The 23178-nt window shown below is 36.3% G+C and overlaps 1 protein-coding gene across 2 annotated transcripts in view; it reads left to right on the forward strand.

Moving 5' to 3' along the window:
* The window catches only part of NUBPL (nucleotide binding protein like), a 224730-nt gene that overhangs the window by 192588 nt on the left and 8964 nt on the right, over positions 1 to 23178 (forward strand). The window contains exons 8-10 of one of the 2 annotated variants that reach the window (XM_007098083.3): positions 3078 to 3163; positions 19300 to 19420; positions 22628 to 22710. In XM_007098083.3, the coding sequence (XP_007098145.2) occupies positions 3078 to 3163; positions 19300 to 19420; positions 22628 to 22710 (290 nt within the window). The remainder of the gene's footprint in view (positions 1 to 3077; positions 3164 to 19299; positions 19421 to 22627; positions 22711 to 23178) is intronic. The other variant, XM_042989529.1, reaches the window with a different exon arrangement.

A 23178-nucleotide genomic window follows, 5' to 3' on the forward strand; every position in this document is an offset into this window, starting at 1 on the left:
GTATTGAGATTTAGTGAGCTATTCAAGGATATATAGTTACAAAAACATAGTAAACACCACTGGAATCCAGAGCTCTTGACTCCTGGTTCAAGGAGTTACCAACTAAGAGTTCATGCAGCATTAGTCTAGGATAGATGATTTGAAAATACAGGAAAATTGTTTAAATGACCTATTTTTCATTAAGTGACTGTTTTGTGCAAGGTATTGTACCAGTTTTGTTTGATAGAAAATGAAAAAAAATTGTAGCTACCCATGAAATTATATTGTATAGTCGTAATACAAATAGTAGACAAAGGCTATTTAAAATAATAAAATGATTATATTATGTGAAAGTTAAAAGTACTTTTTAGGGCTAATGCAATAGAAAACCCCCTATATACTGGTATATAATTAAGAGAGAATTTGTAGGAAATAGCCAAGGAGTTTTTATTTACATGTGAAGAGAATGGCTCTGAGATTGAGGGGCCATTATTCTTTGAGGAGGATAGCATTTCACATTTACTTAAATAGGTTTATTGAGCAGTCAGATTGAACAGGAGTGGTTTTGGAAACTTTAGTTAAGAGGAAATGCTAAAACATTTAATCAGAGGTAGCTGAGACCTTGGAGACTATCTAGTCCTTGCATTAATTTTACAGCTAAGGAAACTGAGACCTAGAGTGATGCTGAGTTACTTGCCAAAGGTCAGTCACACAATAGATAGGGACAGTACTAGAATCAGATTTCTTCTAAATGCCTGGATATGAAAAAGCAATGAAATAGATTTATAACAGGACCTAGCAGGTGGCAAATTGTGGACGTATATTGGGTCTATCGAGTTAGAATATAATTTCTACAGAGGTGTGATTTCCGTCAATCTGTGAAAGACAAGAAACAGAATGGTCGACTAGTTTTTGGTTCCTTGGGTAGAGCAAATAAAAATAGAAGGATGTAGTAATCCATGGAGCAATTTGAAAAGCAGGATGAGCTGCCTTATGGCACATATAAAAATGACCTTCCCAGCAACATCTAAGACATTTTATTAACAGCAGTAATATAGATAAGAATGGTGATACTATAAGCAACAACAACGGCAGCTTCCTTTTACTGAATGTTTACCCTCTGTCCAGACATCATGTCAGGCATCTTAGGTACATGAGTTTGTTTAATTATTTCATCCTGTGACCTAGTATTACTGTGCCATTTTGTAGATGAGGAAACTAAATCTCAGATTGTTACTACCCTAGTTACACAGGAAGTTGGCTATTGAATAAAAATTTGAATTCTAATTTTGTTTGAATTCCAAAGCTAGTGTTTTTCAAACTTGAATAATGAATAAGCCCTCCTTCTAAAGGTAAAATAATCTGCCCCATACCCCATATTGACTTATTTTTATTATATGACTACTTAACAAAGTATAAATATAGTATAAATATAAATTCCTTAAGCTTGTAGTGCTTATATAATTTTTTAAATAAAAAATATTATAGGTTAAATATAAGCAAAACTAAAAAATATTATAGGTTAAATATAAGCAAAACTTTAAAGATCAATAAAATTCAAATTAAAGACATTAATTTAAAAGAGGAAGTGTTTTTCTTTTTTCTTTCTTGCTGGAATGAAAATATTGATTGCAAGATGAATTTGTAGCTAACTCCTCTAGCATAGTTCTTTTGACTTTGATATGCCTGTATTGCCATGTGCTTTGTGATAACTTGGTTCCCTGCCACTTGCCTTTATTTTGACTTCTTCAAAATGTCCCTTCAGCCAATACTTTGTTGTACCATTTGATCTTCATTTGGTATAGTCCATTATTTATTGTTGATTCTACCTCTGTTTTCATTAGTTGAGATGAACTACTAACCCCTTGGTGCCAACTTGGTGGTTTGGGGTTCTGAAAGGTCATGTCACTATGTATTTAGTTATAACATGATGGTCATCCAGGTAATGTAGAATATGTTTATGTTAATTATTTTTCAGGTTATCATCTAGAAGAACCTATAAAATTTAAGAAATTACAAACTGCAAATCATAACCAGGCCTCTGGTGTTTCCACTTAAAGACAAAATTACATTGCACTTTCTCTAAAAACACTATACTATAGAACTATCCGGTTTCCTCAGGGTAATAATAGAGACCCAGGAAAGCCTCTATCTGCACCTACTTTCAGTGCTACCTTCATTTAGGCCACCACTATTTTGCATCTCAATTTCTACCACAGCCCCTAGTTTTACCCCTACCAAACTATTCTTCACAGTGCATTCCATACTAGTGAGTTTTCTATAATACAAACTTTTAGGACTCAGCTTGGGAGTCACCTCTTTCTGAAACCTTTCCCCTACTGCTTCTCCTTACCTTCTGCTTTTTCGCTATCCTGACCCCTAGATTGAATTGGTTATCTTTCCTTTATTTCTCCTTTATAATTCCTTAATATCGAGGAAGCATATCTCTATTACAGTGCTTAGTACATTGTGTTATAATCCTTAATTTTTTTGGTTTCCCAAGTAGACTATTAGCTTCTTTAAAGTACATCCTACCTTGTGCATCTTCTAACTAGCACATTGTCTGAATGGAAAGAAAGTTCTGATGGTATAGCTGTGATCTTGAATCACTGGTCATTTGGGGTTTTTTGTTTGTTTGTTTTTTGTTTATTTTAGAGGAAGTGCGAGCATGGGAGGGGGCAGAGGGAGAGAGAGAGAGAGAGAGAGAGACAGAGACAGAGACAGAGAGAGAGAGAGAGAGAGAGAGAGAGAATCTTAAGTAGGCTTTACACTTAGCACAGAGCCCAGCATGGGACTTGATCCCATGATACTGGGATCATGACCTGAGCCAAAATCAAGTGTCGAATGCTCAATCAACTGAGCCACCCAGGCACCCCCCAGTCAGCTGTTATTTTAAAATTGAGTAGTGAAAAATAGGCAAGAGTGAAGAAGATATTTCTTCATCTTTCCTGTTCAAGTATGTAAAATTTATACAGGGTTACCTATTTAATGTAGTAGACTCCGTTAGCCTGTAAGCAACGTAATTTTAGAAGCAGTCTTTTCATAAAGCATTAAATGATGGCATCATCTTGCTTTCTCTTTGCTTTTTCAATGGTTAGGTGCTGTGATTGTCTCCACGCCCCAGGACATTGCACTGATGGACGCACACAAGGGTGCTGAGATGTTTCGAAAAGTCCATGTGCCTGTAAGCATGTATAGCTTCACTGTTACGAGACACTCTTAACTGAAGAAGCAAGTCATTGAGAAATACAGCCCAAATTTTAATTTAGTTCTTTACAGAAATCTATACGAAAACCCTACTTTATCTTTATGGTTACTTTAACAACACACATATAGGTGCAAATGTGTATGCACATTATATTAGTCAAGAAAGATTCTAATTGCACTAAAATATTTTTAAGAAGTCTAAAACATCCTTCATGTATGAGTTTTGTGAATAAATACTACCTTTCCAAATACCGAAAGCTATTATTGACAAAAAAAAAACAACAACAACAACAACAAAAAAACCCCACCTGAGTGTTTAGGTAGATACACTTGAATAGAGCTCTGGTGGGAAGACAGTTGAAAAAAGTGACTTTTTTTCCTTGTTTCCAGTTTAACTCATACATAGCTCACTGTCTTCTAAAATGTATCTGAAGATTTTCTATATAATATGACAAAACAAATTAATATAATATTAAGACAAAGAACTATTGAAATCAGGGTTAGAAGTGAATTTGTAAACAAACTGCATGCCATTGAGGGACTTAAATTCATATGAGAAGTATGCCGTGAATTTTCTAGCAGCCACATAGAGTTTTTATAAAACTGTCCATTTCCATGAGGTTAGAAAGAGCTTGATGTTCAAGGGAAAGAGAGCTGAGACCAGAGAGGCATAAGTCTCTCCCAGGTTCTCAGAAAAAAGAAATCCTTTATATAATGAACACACTCTCAGTACCTTTTCTTAAAAACCATAAATAGGGGCATCTGGGAGGCTCACTCAGTTAAGCATCCAGCTCTTGATGTCGGTTCAGGTCATGATCTCACAGTTCATGAATTCGAGACCTGAACTGGGCTCTGCACTGACACCTTGAAGCCTGCTTGGGATTCTCTCTCTACTCCTCCATTGCTTGTGCTCTCTTTCTCTCAAAATAAATAAATTTAACCAAACAAAAAACATAAATAGGTTTTTTCTCCAAGTGTGCATCGGCGTAAGCAAGTGGACTTGTGCCAGAATACAGTTTAGAGCAAGCATTTGTGTACAAAGCCAACATGATGCCTCCATCTTGGCTATCAGATGGCCTTGATTAATTCAGGAGTAGATTATAAATCTTACAGGACAGAGTTTTTTTAGACTTCAGCCCATGGGTTAGCTTCAGGGATCTCATGATTCTTTCTCCTTTCCCTCCTCCCCATCCCCAAATTGTATGTTCACTTTGAGTTTGTTTTGGTATGGAGAGAATTCATAACTTTCATTGAATTCTTCAGTGAAACAGTGACATGGTATAAGATCCAGTGGTGTAGTAGCATGAGTGGACTCTCATAAATGTTTTTTTTTCTCAGGGGAGCTTCTGAAATGTATAAAATGGCAGAGTAGTGGAGTTGAGATGACCATCTTGGACAAGTACCTCTTCCCCCTTGTCAGTTAGTACAGAGCTGTATGCATTAATAAGCCATGGAGCTCTGGACTGGATTCACATTGTTTGATGAAAATTGAGGAGCCTGATAAGGATTATGCTTATATACTTACTTTCCAAGAGGTCTGAGGGTATTCCATAGTAGGCATAAAATTGTGATCGTAAGGTGTTTTAAGGCCACCTTTATATGTGGATAAATGAGTGTTAAACACCCCATGATGTCCTACATTGTGAATTTTAGCTTGGAAATATTTTTAAAGCAATGGTAACCAACAGCACACCTCAGAAAAATGTCTCAATAAAGCATATAGTTTGAGCAATGTGACTTCCTATTATGCCCTCTAAGATAAACTAGGTATAAGTAACACCCACCCAAATAACTAAATATGAATACTTTAAAAAATATGTTTATTATTTACTTTTAAGAGAGAGAGAGAGCAAGAGCGGGGGGGGGGGGCGCAGAGAGAGAGAGAGAGAGAGAGAGAGAGAGAGAGAATCCCAAGCAGCTTCCACGCTGCCAGAACAGAGCCCGATGCTGGGCTGGAACCCACGAAACTGAGAGATCATGACCTGAGCCGAAATCAGATGCTTAACTGACTGAGCCACCCAGGCTCCCCACTAAATAAGAATACTTATATGGGATTTTAAAAATATAAATCAGCAAAAAGTTAGACAGAGGGCTATCTACCGAAAACTGAAAACGAGTTATCCGTAATCTTTCTAGCAGAAATTAGGTAACAGGGCCAGTGGTCTGTTACTGCCACTTCAACTAGGATAATAGTCATCCTATCAGCATGTAAGGGAATGCTTAACTTCTCATTCTGTAAGATAAGGGTAGAGACCTATGTACAGTCTACTCAAAAGCATCATGCAGTTCTTGAGGGAAAAGTCTTTTAAAAAGCTGAAACCAGCACTTTTTATTTCCCACCCTGTAAATTATCATTGCATACACCTATTTCAGCTGATGCTGTTACTTGATGGGACTTCGGCTATGGGTCAGGTTTTACATGCACTTTGCTAGTTGGATGTCTAATGACCAAATTGATGGGATCTAATGACAGATTCAGTGTATGTATCTTTTAGTCTTTTATGTTATTTTCACTTACCTGCAGCACTTGATATATATTGCCCTATAAGTAAAGAGGCAAACAATCTCAATTGTTCCAACAGATTTTTCTCTAGACTCTGGAAGAAAGGGTGAGGCAGAGTCCTATGGAACATAACAGCGGGAAAGAGGGATGGTCACTAAGTCCAGGTTAGGCTATTTCTAGGTGGGTGCCACTGAAGAATAGAAGCAAGGAAATACAGTGAGGAAATATTTCACATGCAGGATCTTGGGCTGCAAAAAGCTCATAGGACTAGTGCAGGATTAGCTAGAGAGTGAAAGAGCTGTTTGTGATCAGAAAGTAAATGTTGCAGTTTATGTGTGCAGAGTTGGAACACTTCTGGGTAATGACAAGGTCCCAGATGTGGTTGGTCATGGGTGTGTGGGGCTGAAGTGGAATAGATGTAAAAGTCATCGGAACTGCATAATCCCAAATTAGCTTTTTTGACATCATCCTGTATCTTTATAATAGCCCTCTTTTTTTCACCCCTATGTTTCAATTATTTGCCCTCTAAACAAGAGGGAAAAATTTTTAATGTTAATTTATTTATTTTTGGAGAGAGAGAGAGAGAGAGAGAGAGCGAGTGCAGGGTGGGGGCAGAGAGAGTGGGAGAGAGAGAATCCCAAGCAGGTTCTGCATTGGCGGTGTGGAGCCCAATGTGGGACTGAAACTCATGAACTGTGAGATAATGACCTGCGCCAAAATCAGGAGTCAGATGCTTAACTGATTGAGCCACCCAGGCACCCCTAAACAAGAAAAATTTTTAAAGGAGGTAAAATATGTTAATCATCTCAGAACAAGGTGCTCAGTAATCTTTGCAAGTGAATGAGTGAGAACTTTGCAGCAATGAGCTCTGTAAACACTGGGACAACCATGGTGCAGCTACATTGTAAAGGGGATCCTGGTTATGTGTGGGATGTAGATTTGATGACCTCTGAGATACTTCTGGCATTTAAGAGCCTTGGAGTCTAATCATAAAGCATCTGAAATTAGAACGTGTTCCATAAATGCAAAGAAGAACTGTTATGCTTTGTTTATACCACTTTATTTCATTGTTGCCTGGTCTTTAGTCTTGCTTTCTGTTTTTTTTTCCCTTTTTGAAGTGCATTAGTTACCATGGAAACAATGATGTCATTGGAATTCATTGGTATGGACAGAGTTTAGTAATGTCTACAAGAACATTTTGAAGTTAATTTAAATGCTTTCTTAAAACTCAAGGCTTGGATAAGGGAAGGAGAAGAAGAAATGAACTATTAAATTCTCCGTTCTCTGCCTGAAATCATATCAACTCTGCCAAATCCTTGATTATTTCAGTGTTTGTAGGTAGACTGTTTTTTTTTTAAACAATAAATTTTTTTCAGGGGCATCTCTGTGGCTCAGTTGGTTAAGCATCTGTCTGACTCTTAATTTCGACTCAGGTCATGATCTCATGGGTTCAGCTCTGCACTAACAGCGTGGAGCCTGCTTGGGATTCTCTCGCTCCATCTCTCCCTCTCTCTCTGCCTTTCCCCTGAGCATGAGCACTCCCCACCCCTCCCTCTCCCTCTCTCACACACACACATGCATACACACACAAAACAAATAAATTAAAAAAATATTTTTTAACTTTACACATTTTTAACAGTGAGTACTTTTTGCCTTGTGACATTCTAACACATTTTTGTTGCTTCTTGTACAAGGGAGGTCCAGGCACCTCAGTTTAGAGTCCTTCCCTTACCATTTGAACTTTTAGAGTTACAGGGATTTCACTCTCCAGCCCTTCCTTCTTGGGCAGTCTCTTTACCAGCTCCTGAAAATTATATTAAAGTATGTTTCTTCTCTTACTCTTTCTATAGGTAATGAACCCTTAATTTTAATTCAGTAGATAGCTTATTCTACAAATATGTATTTACTCATATTGAATGCCTTCCATAAGCAAAGTACTGTGATAAGTTCCCTTGGTGACTTAAAAAAAAGGGATGAAGCCTTTTCTGTTAAGTTCCTTATGGTCCTGTGGACTAGCTCCATTATGGTGAAGGTGCCCTGAATTCTGAGGAGCATGAGAACACTTTCTTCTCTTGGCTATTAAGTAGGGCTTTCATGGAAAATCATGATTTTTTCTATGCCCCTGTTATTTTGCATATCCTAGTCCCTTGCCTGATAAGCCATTGTTAGCTTGGGAACTCATATGCATGTTTCAAATTCTTGCTCAGGAAATTTACTTTCTCTGGAAAGCTTTTCCCAAATTCCCAGAAAAGGTTAATCTTTCTCTGAACTACTGTATCATATACCTAGTTTGACTCTTATCCCACTACAGTTTACCTGTCAGTCTCCACAGAAGAATGTGAGTTCCTGGAGGGCAAGAAAACATGCCTTAAATATTCTTAAATACTCAATTACCAAGTGTATGATAGGCCTAAGGTAAATACTTATATGGACATTTGACCTTGGATATAACGCCAGCCACAATCTGCTGTTGTCTTTATTCCCCAGCTCACAGGTCACTCTGCCTTGCATTCTCTCTGCTACAGTGAAACTGGTCATCTTCCATGTATTTTAGATTGCCACAAAGTTTCTTTCTTCATGGCCTTGAGCATGCTGTTTCTCCACATGAGAACCATTTTTTTTTTTTTTAACTTACACTCATTTTTTTTTTTTAACTTAGTAGCTCCTTTTTATCCTTTGGTACTTAGATTAAATGGTTCTTTTTCTGGGAGACTGCCCTGTCCCTGTTAACTAGGTGAATTCTTTCTAGTGCATGATCTAGTAACACTCTATTTCTCCTTTTTAACTGTTTTCATATTTGTCAGTACTTTCACATTTGTAGTGCCAGACTATAAGCTCTGAGTGAAGGGACTCCTTACCTCCCTCTGTGCCAAGAACATATTGTTGCTTACTAAACATATACAGATTAAATGAATGGAATAGGATTTTCATAGCTATCGCAGGGGACTGGAAGGACAGAAGTGAGTCTGAAAAGAATCAGGAAATCACAAGTTGTGTTCAGGGTTGTTCAGTTTCTCTATAGTTGAGGTAATGTTTGGCAGTTATACTAGGCCCAGGTTTGGTAGAGCTTTAACAGCTGAGCTAAGGATTTAGACTTTGTTCTTGAGATTTTTAGAGGAGTCCATAAAGAATGTGGGAAAGGAAATAATTGATTTGAAAGGAACTTTAAAAATACTTAATTTGGTGGAAATGAATAGAAAGGACAGGAGCCAGGAGAGTGTGGAGGCATGAAGGAAGCATTTGCAATGGTCAGAGTTACTCAAACTGCAGGTTGTAACCCACCAATGAGTCATGAAACCAGTACTGTGAGGAATGAAACCAAAGGTTTCAATATCCGGGTTAATTGCTCTTAAAAAGAGAAAGTATTATTTCATAAAGATTTGGTCTCAGTTGTCAATACATAGAAGTGTACATTTGTATTGATTAACACTTAAAATATTTCTCTTATGGTAAGATAGTTTTAATAATTTGGAAAAATACCACTGTAGGTGATAGGAAGTAGGGGTCTGATGTAGTATAACAGCATTGAAAATGGAAAGGGGAATAAATGTGGTGGACGTTTTGAAGGAAGAATTGCCAGGCTTGGCAATTGATTACATGAGGTAGGATGGTTAGAAAAAAAAAAATGGCAGAAATCTAAGGGATTTTGAGAGTTAGGCTGCCATATTAATAAATCTACCAGGAGCTAGTTTTTTGCTCAAGATGACAGTGAGGTAGAAATAAGACATTAGGTTCTCAGTCACAAATCCCTGCCCTTATTCTCTATGAGGGTTGTGATTTAAAACTGTTTGGCAAGGAAGAGACTGGTGGAGCAAATGATTTGGTGTTGGCCTTTTTAGTACTGTTCACATCACATGATGTATGTGACCATCCCTTCTCCTCACAGAAACAGATATATTAATCTGTATATTTGTAGCCTCTTATACATAGATTGATATTTTTTAGCCCTGAGAGAGCTATATTCTTTAATAAGTATATAACTTCTTTTATGGTTACAAATTAAATTCCTTTAGAAATTTGATTATAATTTTTTTAGGCAATAGGGTGCTACTTACAGTGGCATTTTTGCATAGTGGTAAAGAGAGTAAGCTCAGGAATCTGAATGCTAGAGTTCAAATCCTAGGTCTGTCACTTTGTTGCTGTATGACCTCTGCAAGTTACTTAATTCAGAATATGAGAATTATAGTACCATTTCCCTCAGAGGATTGAGAAGAGAAATAAATGAGATAATGTGTGTAAAAAGCTTAGTACAGTGTTCAGCACAAGCTGAAACAACCAATAATGTAAATATAAAATGTCGATTAATGTTGCTTATTATAATTACTTTCAGAATGTTATCATGAAACAGATACATTTCATAGATATTTGTGTATTTGGCCTATGTGTTTTGACTAGTCCTTTATTTTCTAATAAGAATTTTAACAAGAAATTTTTTATACCTTAGATGCATAGTGTCTTTGAGATTTCCTTATTCCTTGAGTACTTTAGTTGAGCCTAAACCATTCTTTTCATATAGATTAGTTGCTAAAGTTATATAGAGTCTAAAATTCTGTGTTAATTTAAATTTGCATCATTTAATATATGTTAATTGCTGTCACAGATAAACTTCAAAATATATAATGATGCAAATACAATAGAAGTTTATTTCTTGCTCATGTAACAGTACTCATAGATGAACAGGTGAGCAAGGTGGTCTTCTTCCAGGAAGTCATTTAAGCTGCTGTAGCCTCTGCCATTTTCACATGTGAGTTCTAAACCCACCTTTGGGGCCATCCTCTTTTGAGCCAGCCAGGGGGGGAAATGGAACAGAGGTGTGTACATGGAGATTTTTATGGACCAGACATACATACATTTCTACTCACACTTCACTAAAAGTCATGTGATCATATGTCACATTTCTCAAGGAGCCCAAGAAAATTAGATTAGTTATGTGCCAATGAAGATGAGGCCATGGAGTTTGGTCAAAGCTACCTGTCTCTGCTACAGATGACCTGGAAATAAAATACAGATTATAGCCTAATGCTGGTCATGGAACTTACCTTTTTTTCCCTTGTAAGTAGTCCTGAAAATTCTATAACTATTTCAGCCTTGAGAATATTTATTTATTTTTAAAAAGGGAGATAGGAATTTTGCTTTTCCTGTGGTTTACTTTTCTTGCTGATTAAAAACAAGAAATTCAGAGAAACCAAAAATACTAGTGTGGTGTGGAACTTTTAAATATTTATTTGAAAGGGTTAATGATTATATTTTCTTCTAAGAAAAATGAGGTGATCTTAGAACCTCAATTAGATGATTCCCATCAATGTTTTCTTTCCATTTTCCACTGTTTTCCATTTTCATTACCACAGACCCTACACAATGTTCTCAACAATGAGGATCAAAGTTGTGGTTTATTATTTTTTCTGGCAGAGTGGCCAGTTATGGTAGTAGGTTGATTGTTTGGACCTGGGGTTCCACACCTTCACCTATGAATGTCTTCAAAACTCATGTATTCATGAAACACATCTTAGAGCTTTTTTTAGCATCTATCTTGTTTGTCTGTTAGACCCCAAAAGTCCAATTATATTTAATACCTCGAGCTGACCTGCCATAAAAAAACAATTTAGAAATAGGCAGTCTTATGTGAAAATAGAGGCAAGTGACACATTTATTCTCTCCTTTCTTCCTTGAATATGTTTTCCTCTGTGATTATCAAATAGTCTCATTTGGTTCTCTGGGAAGTTTCATACCTTTGATGTATTTGAAGAATCTTTCATTATTGGCTGTAGAGGCTTTACAAAGTGTCGTTTGAATTCTTTCTAGGATCACACTAACTAGTTTGCACATGATGTATCACATGTGGCTTCCTTCTTCACAATTGGTTAATTTTTCCACTTTTAGAAGAGTGACTTTTCTTTTTTGGTAACCTTTATAAAACTGGGTAGCAGTCTGCATCTTGACCATTATTACATCTCAGAGACCAAAGTTGTATGCTCATTTGTGTCTTCCCTTAGGATCTCTCACAAGTCCATGAATGCTTTTATTGAGAATGCTGTTCTATGTGATTTACATGAATTAAAGTAATAATAACTCTCACAACCCTGTGATACAGATAACATTTTTTTCTCTCATTTTGCAGATGTGGAAACTGTGGTAAGAAGATTAAATAACTCACATAAGGTTACCTGTCAGTTTAGTGGGCATCTGGGCTCCTATCGCAAACAGTATGCTTTCCAGAGCCCACATTTTTAACTGCTTTTTCTGTGGATTATCCAAAATTGAGTAATCCAAACTGTAGTAATATGGACATGGGAGAATACCACAAGCTTAGAAATTTCAGGGAGCAAGAGAGGTCTCCATTAAATTTGCTTACCATTGGGTTTCTGACTGTCTAGGTGGGCAAGTAAGGGCAGGAAATGGGTGGATTGAATAATGGGGAGGAGTCAAGAGAGGTATAATGAGGGTGTTTTTTGGGAAAGGGAATTCCATGACCAGGAGAAGAAAATGAAATCTAAGGTTGGATTGCAGCAGTGAGTGTGAAAATGGTTCAAATTAGGCCTTCCATTATAACTGTGCTCTTCATTACTATCCCAGGCTATATTGGCTCAGTATTGTTTCAGACCGCCTAGTTCCATGAACAAAATCCTCAAGTCCATTTACTTGTCATCTTGTTTATTGACTTCCATATACAAAGCAGTGACCCAGCTGGTTTGAATTTCAGCTGTGTTATTTACTAACTGTTTGACCTTGAGCAAGTAATTTAGCTTCAGTGTTTTGTGACCCATCTCATAGGTTATAATGGCAGTTAAATGAGATTATATATGTAGTACTTAGCATAGACCTTAATACATGGCACTATAAAGGGAGGCTCTGAATGTTATTGTTTTAGTAGTAGATTTTAGGGATCATTATTATAGAGACCATCATTTAATATAAACCCTCATTTTGGAATTCAAGATGTAGAGAAGTTGAGTTTGCACCTCATGGGCACACAGCTATTTAGTTGGTCCTGAGAAGAACATGAATTTCCCCATTCATTGTTCTTTCCATGCCAGACTACTTCTGAAAAAGAAAACAAAAACATCCATGTCATTTTTAAAAATTATAATATTTGTACACTTGTTTCAAGGAATATACTAAAACCTGGTTCAAGGCTAATGGAGAACTGAATCTAATCTGTTTCAGTTATTTTTATTTATTTTCTATTTAACAGTTTCTCTTCCTCATTTTTTTCTTAAATCATATTTTGTAATCCTTGTGACAAATTCCAACCAGCAAGAATTTAACCTGATTGTAACCTTGAGAAATTGGATTACATAGTAGCCTGAAAATCTTGCTTGTTACTTACCTGAATCTGAATTTAAAATGCCAAGAAGAAATTAAAATTGAGGCCTTTTGAGCTTGCTTAATTCAATTCAGTTGGACACAAAAATCTAATATTTCAAAGCAATGTTGATATTTCAAGAGAGTCAATTTTTTTTAAGTTGGTAAAAGAAGTACCCTTCTGAGCCAATGATGGATTGGAATAACGTAAAAGTAACGTGTAAAAGGTTTGTGGTGGCTGATGTTAAGCAGACATGTGGCATTTACTTTCTTTCAGTAAAACTAGCTGAGGTAAAAAGAGATCGGGATCTTATACATTTTTTTCTCTTTAAAATTTTTTTATTTGAGTATAGTTGACACAAAAAGTCATGTTATATTTTGATGAGACATTAAAAAATGATTGAGCATGCTTGCAGCTGCATTTTAATGGTATTATGTAAATTAAGCTATGGCAAAGCATCTGTTTTCTAATGTTTCTGCTATACAAAATAGCTCTATAATAAACAGCCTAACAATACATGAAATATTCACACAATATAAGGCATTTTTGGGGGGAAGCAGGCAGTACAGAGTTGTCACATGGACATGAAATCTTTCCTTTTTAAGAAAAATTTTTATGAACAAAATTGTAATTTGGATGTTCTGATGTCCTTTCTTATTATATTAGCTGCCCCTGTTCAAAACTCTTTGATTATAGAGGACTGCTTTTTTAAAACCTAGCATAGTGTTTTCTAATCTTTTTAACACTCCAGGCTTTCTTTTAAGTTTTCTTCCAACTAACCCCATGGTTTGAAAAAGTTGTCTGTTACATACTTTGCATATCTTAATATGTTTTCTTTCTAATTAGTCAAATAAATGTATGTGTGTGTTATCACAATCAGTTGATATAATTTCAACTAAAAGCAAAGAAACTTGACAGTTTATCTTTCTTATATAGTCTTGGAGGCAACTGTTTCATGTTTCTTCAATTTTTAAAAATATTCATAAATCACTGGCCCTCATAAATGTTTTTGTGCATCTTTAGGACCTTAAAGCAACATTAAATAGCAGAACTACCAAAATAAATTCTGTAGTCATGCTTCAATTGTCTATAACAGTACTTTCCAGCAGAAATGTAATGCAAGCCACAAATGTGATTTAAAAATGGTTAGTTGCCGTATATATATTTTTAATGTTTATTTATTTTTGAGAGTGAGAGAAAGCAGGAGCAGAGGAGGGGCAGAAAGAGAAAGGGAGACAGAGAATCTGAAGCAGGCTCCAAGCTGCCAGCATAAATCCCAGCACAGGGCTCAAACCACGAACCATGAGATTTTTGATCCGAGCCAAAGTTGGATGCTTTACCGCCTAAGCCACCCACATGCCCCTTTAGTAGCCATATTTTAAAATTAGGAAAACAAACCAAAACAAAACAGCTGACCTTAATTTTAATAACATACTTAACTCAGTATATTAAAAATATTATAATTTCTGCATGAAATCAGTATCAAAGTTGAGAATCAATCAACAAAGGAATTATATTTTCGGGGCGCCTGTGTGGCTCAGTCGGTTGAGCGTCTGACTTCGGTTCAGGTCATGATCTCTCGGTTTGTGAGTTCAAGCCCCGCGACAGGCTCCGTGCTGACAGCTCAGAGCCTGGAACCTGCTTCAGATTCTGTTTCTCCCTGTCTCTCGGCCCCTCCCATGCTCACACTCTGTCTCTCTCTGTCTCTCAATAATAAATGTTTAAAAAAAATTAAAAAAAAACAAAGGAATTATATTTTAAAATACTAGGAATACTTACAATTCAATGAAAAACAACAACAACAACACATGATCAATAGGAAAAAAAAAGACAAGAATCCTGAACAGACATTTCACAGAGGAGAATATACAATGACCATTAAACATGTAAAAATGTGCTCGGGGTGCCTAGATGGCTCAGTCGGTTAAGTGTTCGACTTTGGCTTGGTTCATGATCTCGCAGTTCGTGCCCTGTGTCAGGCTCTGCGCTGACAGCTCAGAGCCTGGAGCCTGCTTTGGATTCTGTGTCTCCCTCTTTCTCTGCCTTCCCCTGTTCATGCTCTGTCTCTCTCTCTCTCTCTCTCTCTCTCTCTCTCTCTCTCTCTCTCTCAAAAATAAATAAACATTAGAAAATTCTTAAAAAATATGCTCAACTTCATTAATAATTATGGCAACACAAATTAAAGCCACAGTGCAAAGGAGAGCTGGGCACAGCATCAGTAAGAAAGAGAGCAAACTGGAATACACGTACACTCCTGCATCTTTCTTTCACCAGCTCTAACCAAAGGAAAGTAGAGTGTGATGCCTAAGGCTTCACTGCCACCTCTGGGTTTTCATTCCACTTTCAGGGAACTTTAACCAGGAGCCATATATATGAAGGAAGATTCTAGGAAATATAGTTCCTATTATAAACACATTGACAGTTTGAACAGTCCAGCACAATGGACTCACCATACTTGCTAAAATAAAGAAGACTGATGATACCATATGTTGGTGAAGCTGTGTCACACCTGGAATTCTCATACATTACTGGGAGGAGTGTAAATTGGTAGAACTTTATTGGAAAACCTGGCATTTTTTGCTGAAGTTAAACATGCGTAACCTAAATACTTAGCAAAAAAAAAGAAAAAAAGGGGGAGACATGTATAAAAACATTCATGGAAGCATTATTTATAATAGTTTCCCCAAGGTGGAACCCAAATTATAACACCATAAATTAGTTTTGCCTGTTTGCAAACTTTATGTAAATGGAATAATAAGTATATACTTTCATGTTGCTTATTTTGCTTAAACTTCATTACCATGTTGCATTCCATTGTGTGACTGTGCCACAATTTATTTGTCCATTTTACTGTTGATGGCCATTTGGTCATTTTCTATCTGGGAATAATTAGTGTTATTTGTGAATACTTTTGTACATGTGTTTTGTTGAATGTTAAGTTCACATTCCTGTTAATGTATAACTGAGAGCAGAATTACTATGCCATAGTGGAAACTAAACATATATCAATTATTTAGATTAACTGCCAGTTTTCCAAAATGGTCGTACCCGTTTACACTCAGGTGAAACTATGAGTTTTACTTGCTCTCCGTCCTCATGGAGATTTGGTGTTGGTGGTTGTTACAGTCATATAGACATTCATCTATTCTAATCAGGTCTTAAAGCTTATATGCATGATATCTCATTGTGGTCCTAATTTGCATTTCTCTGATGATTAGTGAAGTTGAACCCTTTTTTCTCACATTTGTTGGTCTTTGCATATCCTCTTTTATGGAGTGCTGGTTAAGCCTTGCCCATTTTTTAATTTCTGACTTTTTATTATTGATTTGTGGAGTTCTTTATATATTCCAGATAAAAGCCCTGTGTCATGGATGTGTATTATAAATACCACCTCCTGCTTTATACTTTGCCTTTGCACTCTCTCTTGTGTCTTCCAATTTAGTTATTAATTTTAATGACCACTTTAACAAAATGACTTTTTATTTATGTTTAGTGCTTTGTGTCCTGCTAGAAAAATCTCACACTACTCACACCATTCCTCAACCATGCTGGCTTTTCAATTCCTTGAAGGAGACTTCTCCCTACTTGTATCTTGAGAGTTTTTCCTCCTTTTTATTCTTTAACTTCTGCGTCACATATTTCCTCAAGAAACTCCTCTGTGACTCCCAGGGTATGTTGTCCTCTGTGTTCTACACTCTCATAATACACTGTACTTGCTTCCAGAGAATCTCTTCCAGTTTTTAAGTGGATTTTTGCAATATTTGTTTAGTCTGTTTCTCTATCCAAGGAGCGTGAGGATCAAGTCTGTTTTGCTCACCACTGAATGCTACCCCTTTCGCTTAGCCCGGTAACTGGCATATAATAGGAGCCCATTAAATATTGAGTTTGCTTATAGTTTTATGTTTGTGACATTTTGTGGTCTTTATAGAGAACATGTCTGAGGCATAGAGAACAGTAACAAGATACTTATACGTTAATCATATACATTGAAAATACTTGCTCCATCCCTTTCTGTTTTGGGGAGTCTAAGAGATTGTGGAGTAGGGATGCTTTTTCCATTCTCTCTGAATTAGAGTATACCCTCACCTAGGTGTTCACATTATTTGTTTTTCCTTTCCCATTTCTTTTCTTTTCTTTTCTTTTCTTTCTTTTCTTTTTTTTTTTTTTTTTTTTTTTTTTTACGTTTATGTATTTATTTTGAGAGAGATTGAGAGACAGCAGAGAAGGGGCATAGAGGGCGACAGAGAATCCTGACCCAGCTCTGCAGTGTCAGCATGGAGCCCACTGTGGGACTCCAAGTCACAAACTCTGAGGTCATGACGTGAGCCGAAATCAAGAGTCAGATGCTTAACCAACTGAGCCACCCAGGCACTGCCCTCCCATTTCTTGAGTGATATATTTATGTTCAAGTTGAAAGCTCTACAGTGAGGGGACTATATCACATTTAATATAAATGGCAGTAAAACTGCCCAAGCAATGGGTATATTATATAGACATAGTGAATAAAGAAATAAGGTGTGTGATATTAGCAGTGTTTTCTTCTGGCTTTTTGGAGATGGTATTGAATTACCGAAGTACAGTGTGATTTATTTTTTATAATACTTTGCATCAGCAAAATGGCATCTATTCGATGCTTAGAAAATGCTTAGCTACAAATGTATGTCCCTCACAATTTGTCTTCATTTGCATGTGTTCTGAAAAACTTTAGTCTTTTCTGTTTCTCTTTTCAGAGAGAAGAATAAATTTGATCACCTTATCTGTATGTTTCATTGTAGACTATCACTGCTATCCTTCATTTAAAATGCACATGTTCTAATAGAGATACCTCCTGTAATGATGATCTTTTTGATGGAATTGATAGGATGATATAGACATGTTATCTCTAAGCCTCTGATAATTGTGTTTCCTTATTTTTATTTTAGAAGCGATGCACTGCTTTAATTTCCATTAATGAGAAAATGGGATTGGGGCACCTGGGTGGCTCAGTCACTTAAGCATTCAACTCTTGATTTTGGCTCAGGTCATGATCTCGTGGTCATGGGATCAAGCCCTGCATCGGGCTCCATGCTAAGTGGGGAGCCTGCTTGGGATTTATCTCTTTCTCTCCCTCCCTCTCCCCCTTCCGTCTCTCCCCCTAAATAAATAAATAAATAAATAAATAAATAAATAAATAAATACTAAATGTGGAGCCTGCTTGGGATTTCTCTGTCTCTCCCCATCTCTGTCTCTCTCTCAATAAATAAATAAACAAATATTTTTTAAAAAGAGTGGGATTAAAAGAAATATGAATAAGGATTATATTTGCAGAACCTGTCTATTTAACAAATGTTTATAAAGTATCTCTTTTATGCCAGAAGTTAGGAAATTCAGAAAGAGATGGACACTTTCTGTAAGACTTTAAATTTTTATTTCAAATAATAACATTCTGATAAGAGCCAAGAGTTTTTTGCTAGAAGTGTCCTTTTTTTCAGTTATGGAATGAGGATGATAAAATACTCATCTCATAAAGTTTTTGAGATGAGTAAATAAGATAGTTCATCTAAACCATTTACTCCCAGTGCCTGGTATATAATAAGCACTCAGTACTTGTTAGGTGTTATTTACTATGATGCTTTGTTCACAATAACCTCTTAATTATTTATTTTCCTGTGTTTCTGCTTAGTTTTTCTGTATTGCTATCAGGGCTAAATTTCTAAAAAATGGGTCTGATTTTGTAACATTACCTCGATCATCTTTCAACTTGAAAAACCCTTTGTTGGGCCATCTTTCCAACTTGAAAAACCTTTTGTGGTTTTCTGTTGTCTCAAGAAGAAAGTCTGAAACACGTGAATGGCATCTAGCATGTTAACCATCTGACCTTCACCTCCCTTTACCAAGCCAGCTTCTGCCTTTGCCCCCCCTTAGCTTGTAGCCCAAATAGGCCATTTGTGGCTACATTCCCCTGACTTGGCTTGTGTTCTTCTTTCCACATAGAATTCCTGCTGTAGGCCTCAACCCTTATTCTCATCCTTAACCTGAAGAAACAATTCCAAGCAATGTGGGCAGCTCAGAGATACCTCTTATTCTTCCCAGACAGAATTTTTTGATCCCTGTTATTTTTATCTCTTTAACATTTATCACATTATTAAAGTTAATTACATGTGTCTTGCTCTCCCACTAGCGTGTGAGTTCCCTTTAGAGCAGAAACAATAACTTATTCATCATTGTATCACTAGAACCCAGTGGGCACTCAGTAAAAACTTGTTGAAATAATGGATTGAGGTTTGGTTTAACTTTGTTTTGATTTCAGTGGTTTTTGTTATTCTAGGTTCTGGGCCTTGTCCAAAATATGAGTGTTTTCCAGTGTCCAAAATGTAAACATAAAACTCATATTTTTGGTGCTGATGGTGCCAGAAGACTAGCACGGACCCTTGATCTTGATGTTCTAGGTAAGACCATAGGATATTCTTTTGCAGAGGAAATGGCAGAAGGGGAGGTGTGGATAAGATGATGATGAAGAGTGTCTCAGAAAATGATGAATTGTCTTCAGTTTTGTGTTTTAAATTAAGTATAAGGAGTCGTATGTGTTCGTTAACCTTTCTTTGGCTTTATATATTTCGTTAGTGGGAGGCTTTTTGAAGAGGAGGTTTGTTCTGCCAATTATCACTTTTACCATAAGCAAGAACTGCCTATAATTGAGTTTGAGAAGAGTTTTGTGGTCTGAGTTTTATAATTTGAAGTCCTTATTTTAAATAATGGTCATCACTTTGTTTGCTAAGCTGAGAACATATCTCTCAGTATAAACAGATAGGCATATGAAAATACCTGGTCAGTGTGTTGTAGCAACCTTTGAAAGTGTCAGTTCTTGGTGCATATGAAAAAATGCCTTTCTGATAAGTTCTGAATTTATCAGTCCTTTTGCTCTAGAAAGATAATATTTTCTGTTTTCTGTAATCTTTTTATAATGTGTTTGCCATGTCTGTGAAATATAGTACCTGAAATTTACATTGTACATACCATTCACATTACTGAATTGAAGGATTAATTAGTGTTATGAGAAGTGAACTCATGTGTTAAGTGAGCAAAACACAGATTTTAGATAAAACATGATTTTTGGAAAATCTACAAGCAACTTAATGGACATTTTATGAAACATGTGTTGATAATTTTCGTTATGAATGAGTTTCTGTTCTGGGCAAAGGCAGATGTTAGATGCTGAATAAGGAAGGAATAGAGTGAATTATTAGTTTTAGGAAGTTAACAATTAAGATCCCTTAGAGATCAAGGAATTTCACAACATTGTTTATTATAATTAAACTTCTAAAAGTTGATGTTAAATGTGTTATTGTTATTATGCATTTGTACTGTAGCAGCCACCACAGTACCAGGTGAATACTAATGTTATATTATGATACGTTGCTTTAATTATAGCCACTAATTATACTCTGCAACTGTTTTTTATTTGACTAACCTAGAAAGTTCAATTTCCCAAATCTGCATAATAACAACAGATTGACATACACTTATGTAATAAAGTAAATGTGTAATTATAATGGCGCTATTGAATTATGCTGACAACATTATAATTCCCTGATTTATAAATGGGTGGTATGATATACGATATTGTAAATCATTTATTTAGAATTTGAAATATATCTCTTAGAGAAGCAATCACACTAAGTTACATTTTAACCAAGAGCTCACAAATGTGTAGTTACCCTGAGAATGTGTCAGAAATACTGATTACTGATCACGAAAAATGGATAGTGTTTATAGATGGCTGTATCTAACAGTGTTATGGGAAAACTAATTTGGAATCCCAACTCAGGACACATCTCTTCCTTTTAATGCAGTCATGGGGCCCAATGAGACTTCCATGATCTGGAGCAGGGGCTTCAATAACAAAGAGGTTGTAGTCAGGAAAAAGGAACTGAAGTCAGGGAAAGACCTCTCCCAGCTATGGCCTCCTGGCTGGTTGAACTTCCCGGGGGCCCTAATATCTCCTTTACTGACTCCCGGGCTGCCTCTTAATTTATTTTCATCCATTGGGCTGCACTAAATAATTATTTGGGAAAATGGCTCTCAGAACTTTCTCTGTAACAGTTGTGTCTCTGAAATATGCCCTTGCTTCTTTCAGACCTAGCCCCTTAAAGGTGCGTTTCAAGGCCAGACTGCATTTTACCCACTCTCCATACCATTACTCCTTTTTCTCCTCCTTTGTTATGCAACTGTTAGCCCATTACCACTCTCACTATGGTGTGCCACCTATTTTCTTAAAAGGTTTTCCTCTTTCTTGATCAACTCTTCTGTGCTTATAGATAGGATTATGAGTCCCTGAAAGTCAGAAACTATATTGATAGGTGCCTATATAAAGGAGAAGGTTGTGCCTTTTTTCTTCCATTATTGCAGTAGAAATGAAAACATTCAGGTTTCCTTACTATAATGGCATAAATCGAGAGAAAAAACTTTATGGGTTTCTAAGAATTTTATATAACATATTTTCCCCTACCCCTGTGACAGTTTCTTACAGGCTTAAGTTGATCTATAGAATAGACATCAAATTTAAATGACTACTGAAATATTCATGTATTTTGTCATTTGGCTATTGAACATTTAGGAAAGATTTAAAGAGTTGATTAAAATCCCCAAATTTGCTGACAAGAGGAGCATGAATTACCCGTTAATCTATGCACTTCATAATATAAATTATAATAGGTTTGTAATTTTGTAACATATACTTCTGCTTTATTTAAGTAGCCTGGCATAGTGCTGAATGCCTTATTTTGCATAAACATGCTCACATACACACAGGTTTCAGTAACCTTTGCATGGATTTGGAATTGTTCTAAGAATGCTCAGTACCATGATGAGTCAACTCTTCTACTTAAGACTCCATTTACAGCATTTTAAGTCTAAGCCTTTTGAAAGGCTTCATTTGTGAAGGTATGGTGGAGTCAACTGGACTATGGATCAGAGCATTTTCGCCCTAAATTCTACCACCTAATAGTAACATATCCTCAGGAGAGACACACAATCTTTCTGACAAGTCTCTGTAGTAGAGGTCTTATATACTTGCTGAGATCTCATCAAGCTCACAAGTTATATATAACGCTATATAGATTAATACATAAAGAAAAGTAGTTTGATATGATAAAGAGGCAGGTCACGGAGATAACAGATCTGGCTTACTTTCAGGCAGTTCTCTTAGCTCACTCATCTGCCAACCTCAGGAAGATAATTTATTCTTTTTTGGGGCTTTGTCTCCCCATCTTTCCCTCTTCATTTTCCTCTTGTTATTTAGTACGATGTGTCTATATCAGAAATTACAGGGAGAAATAATTTTACAAATGTCTTCTAAGCCATTTCTTGCTGGAAGACCCACAGCAAAGAATAAATCAGAGTCCTTATCCCTTGATTGGTTACCATATAGCTTTCATATACTCATATACAATGTCTGAACTACCCTCAAATGGAATATGTTGCCCCTAATTTTCATTTGAAATTCCTTTTTTAGAGATTTAGCAATATGAGGATAGTCATAATTCAAGTTGACTTGAATAAAAATTTTGTTTTTTTTTCTGAAGTTCACATAGTGAAATTCCAAATGCCTGTATAAACTTTTATAGTGCTAATGGATGTCTGGTGGGCTCTTTTAGGGGACATTCCCTTACATCTTAATATAAGGGAAACTTCAGATACAGGCCAGCCGATTGTGTTTTCACAGCCTGAAAGTGATGAGGTAAGTGATGTTCTTAAATATGTATTTTAGTATCTTTTTACAGGATATATACTTTTTGATATTTAGGAAGAAAGTTGGGAAGATCAAGTTTATCTATTTGCAGTCCATATATTAAATATTAGTTAACTTATTCAAAGCATCTTTAAATAACTATATTATATGGTAAGCATATCATTGCTGGCTCTGAATTATTAGCTGAACAGGTTCACTTACAAAGCCATCACCTGGGGTGCCTGCATGGCTCAGTTGGTTAAGCATCTGACTGTGGCTCAGGTCATGATCTCATGCTTCCTGAGTTTGAGCCCTGCATCAGACTCTCTCCTGTCAGTACGGAGCCTGCTTGACATTCTCTGTCCCCTCCCTCTCTCTCTCTCTCTCTTTCTCTCTCTCTCTCTCTCTCTCTCTCTCTCTCTCTCTCTCTCTTTCTCTCTCTCTCAAAAATAAATAAAACATTTAAAAAAAGTTTTT

This window comes from Panthera tigris, chromosome B3 (genome assembly GCF_018350195.1).
Source record: "Panthera tigris isolate Pti1 chromosome B3, P.tigris_Pti1_mat1.1, whole genome shotgun sequence".
NCBI classification, from domain to species: domain Eukaryota; kingdom Metazoa; phylum Chordata; class Mammalia; order Carnivora; family Felidae; genus Panthera; species Panthera tigris.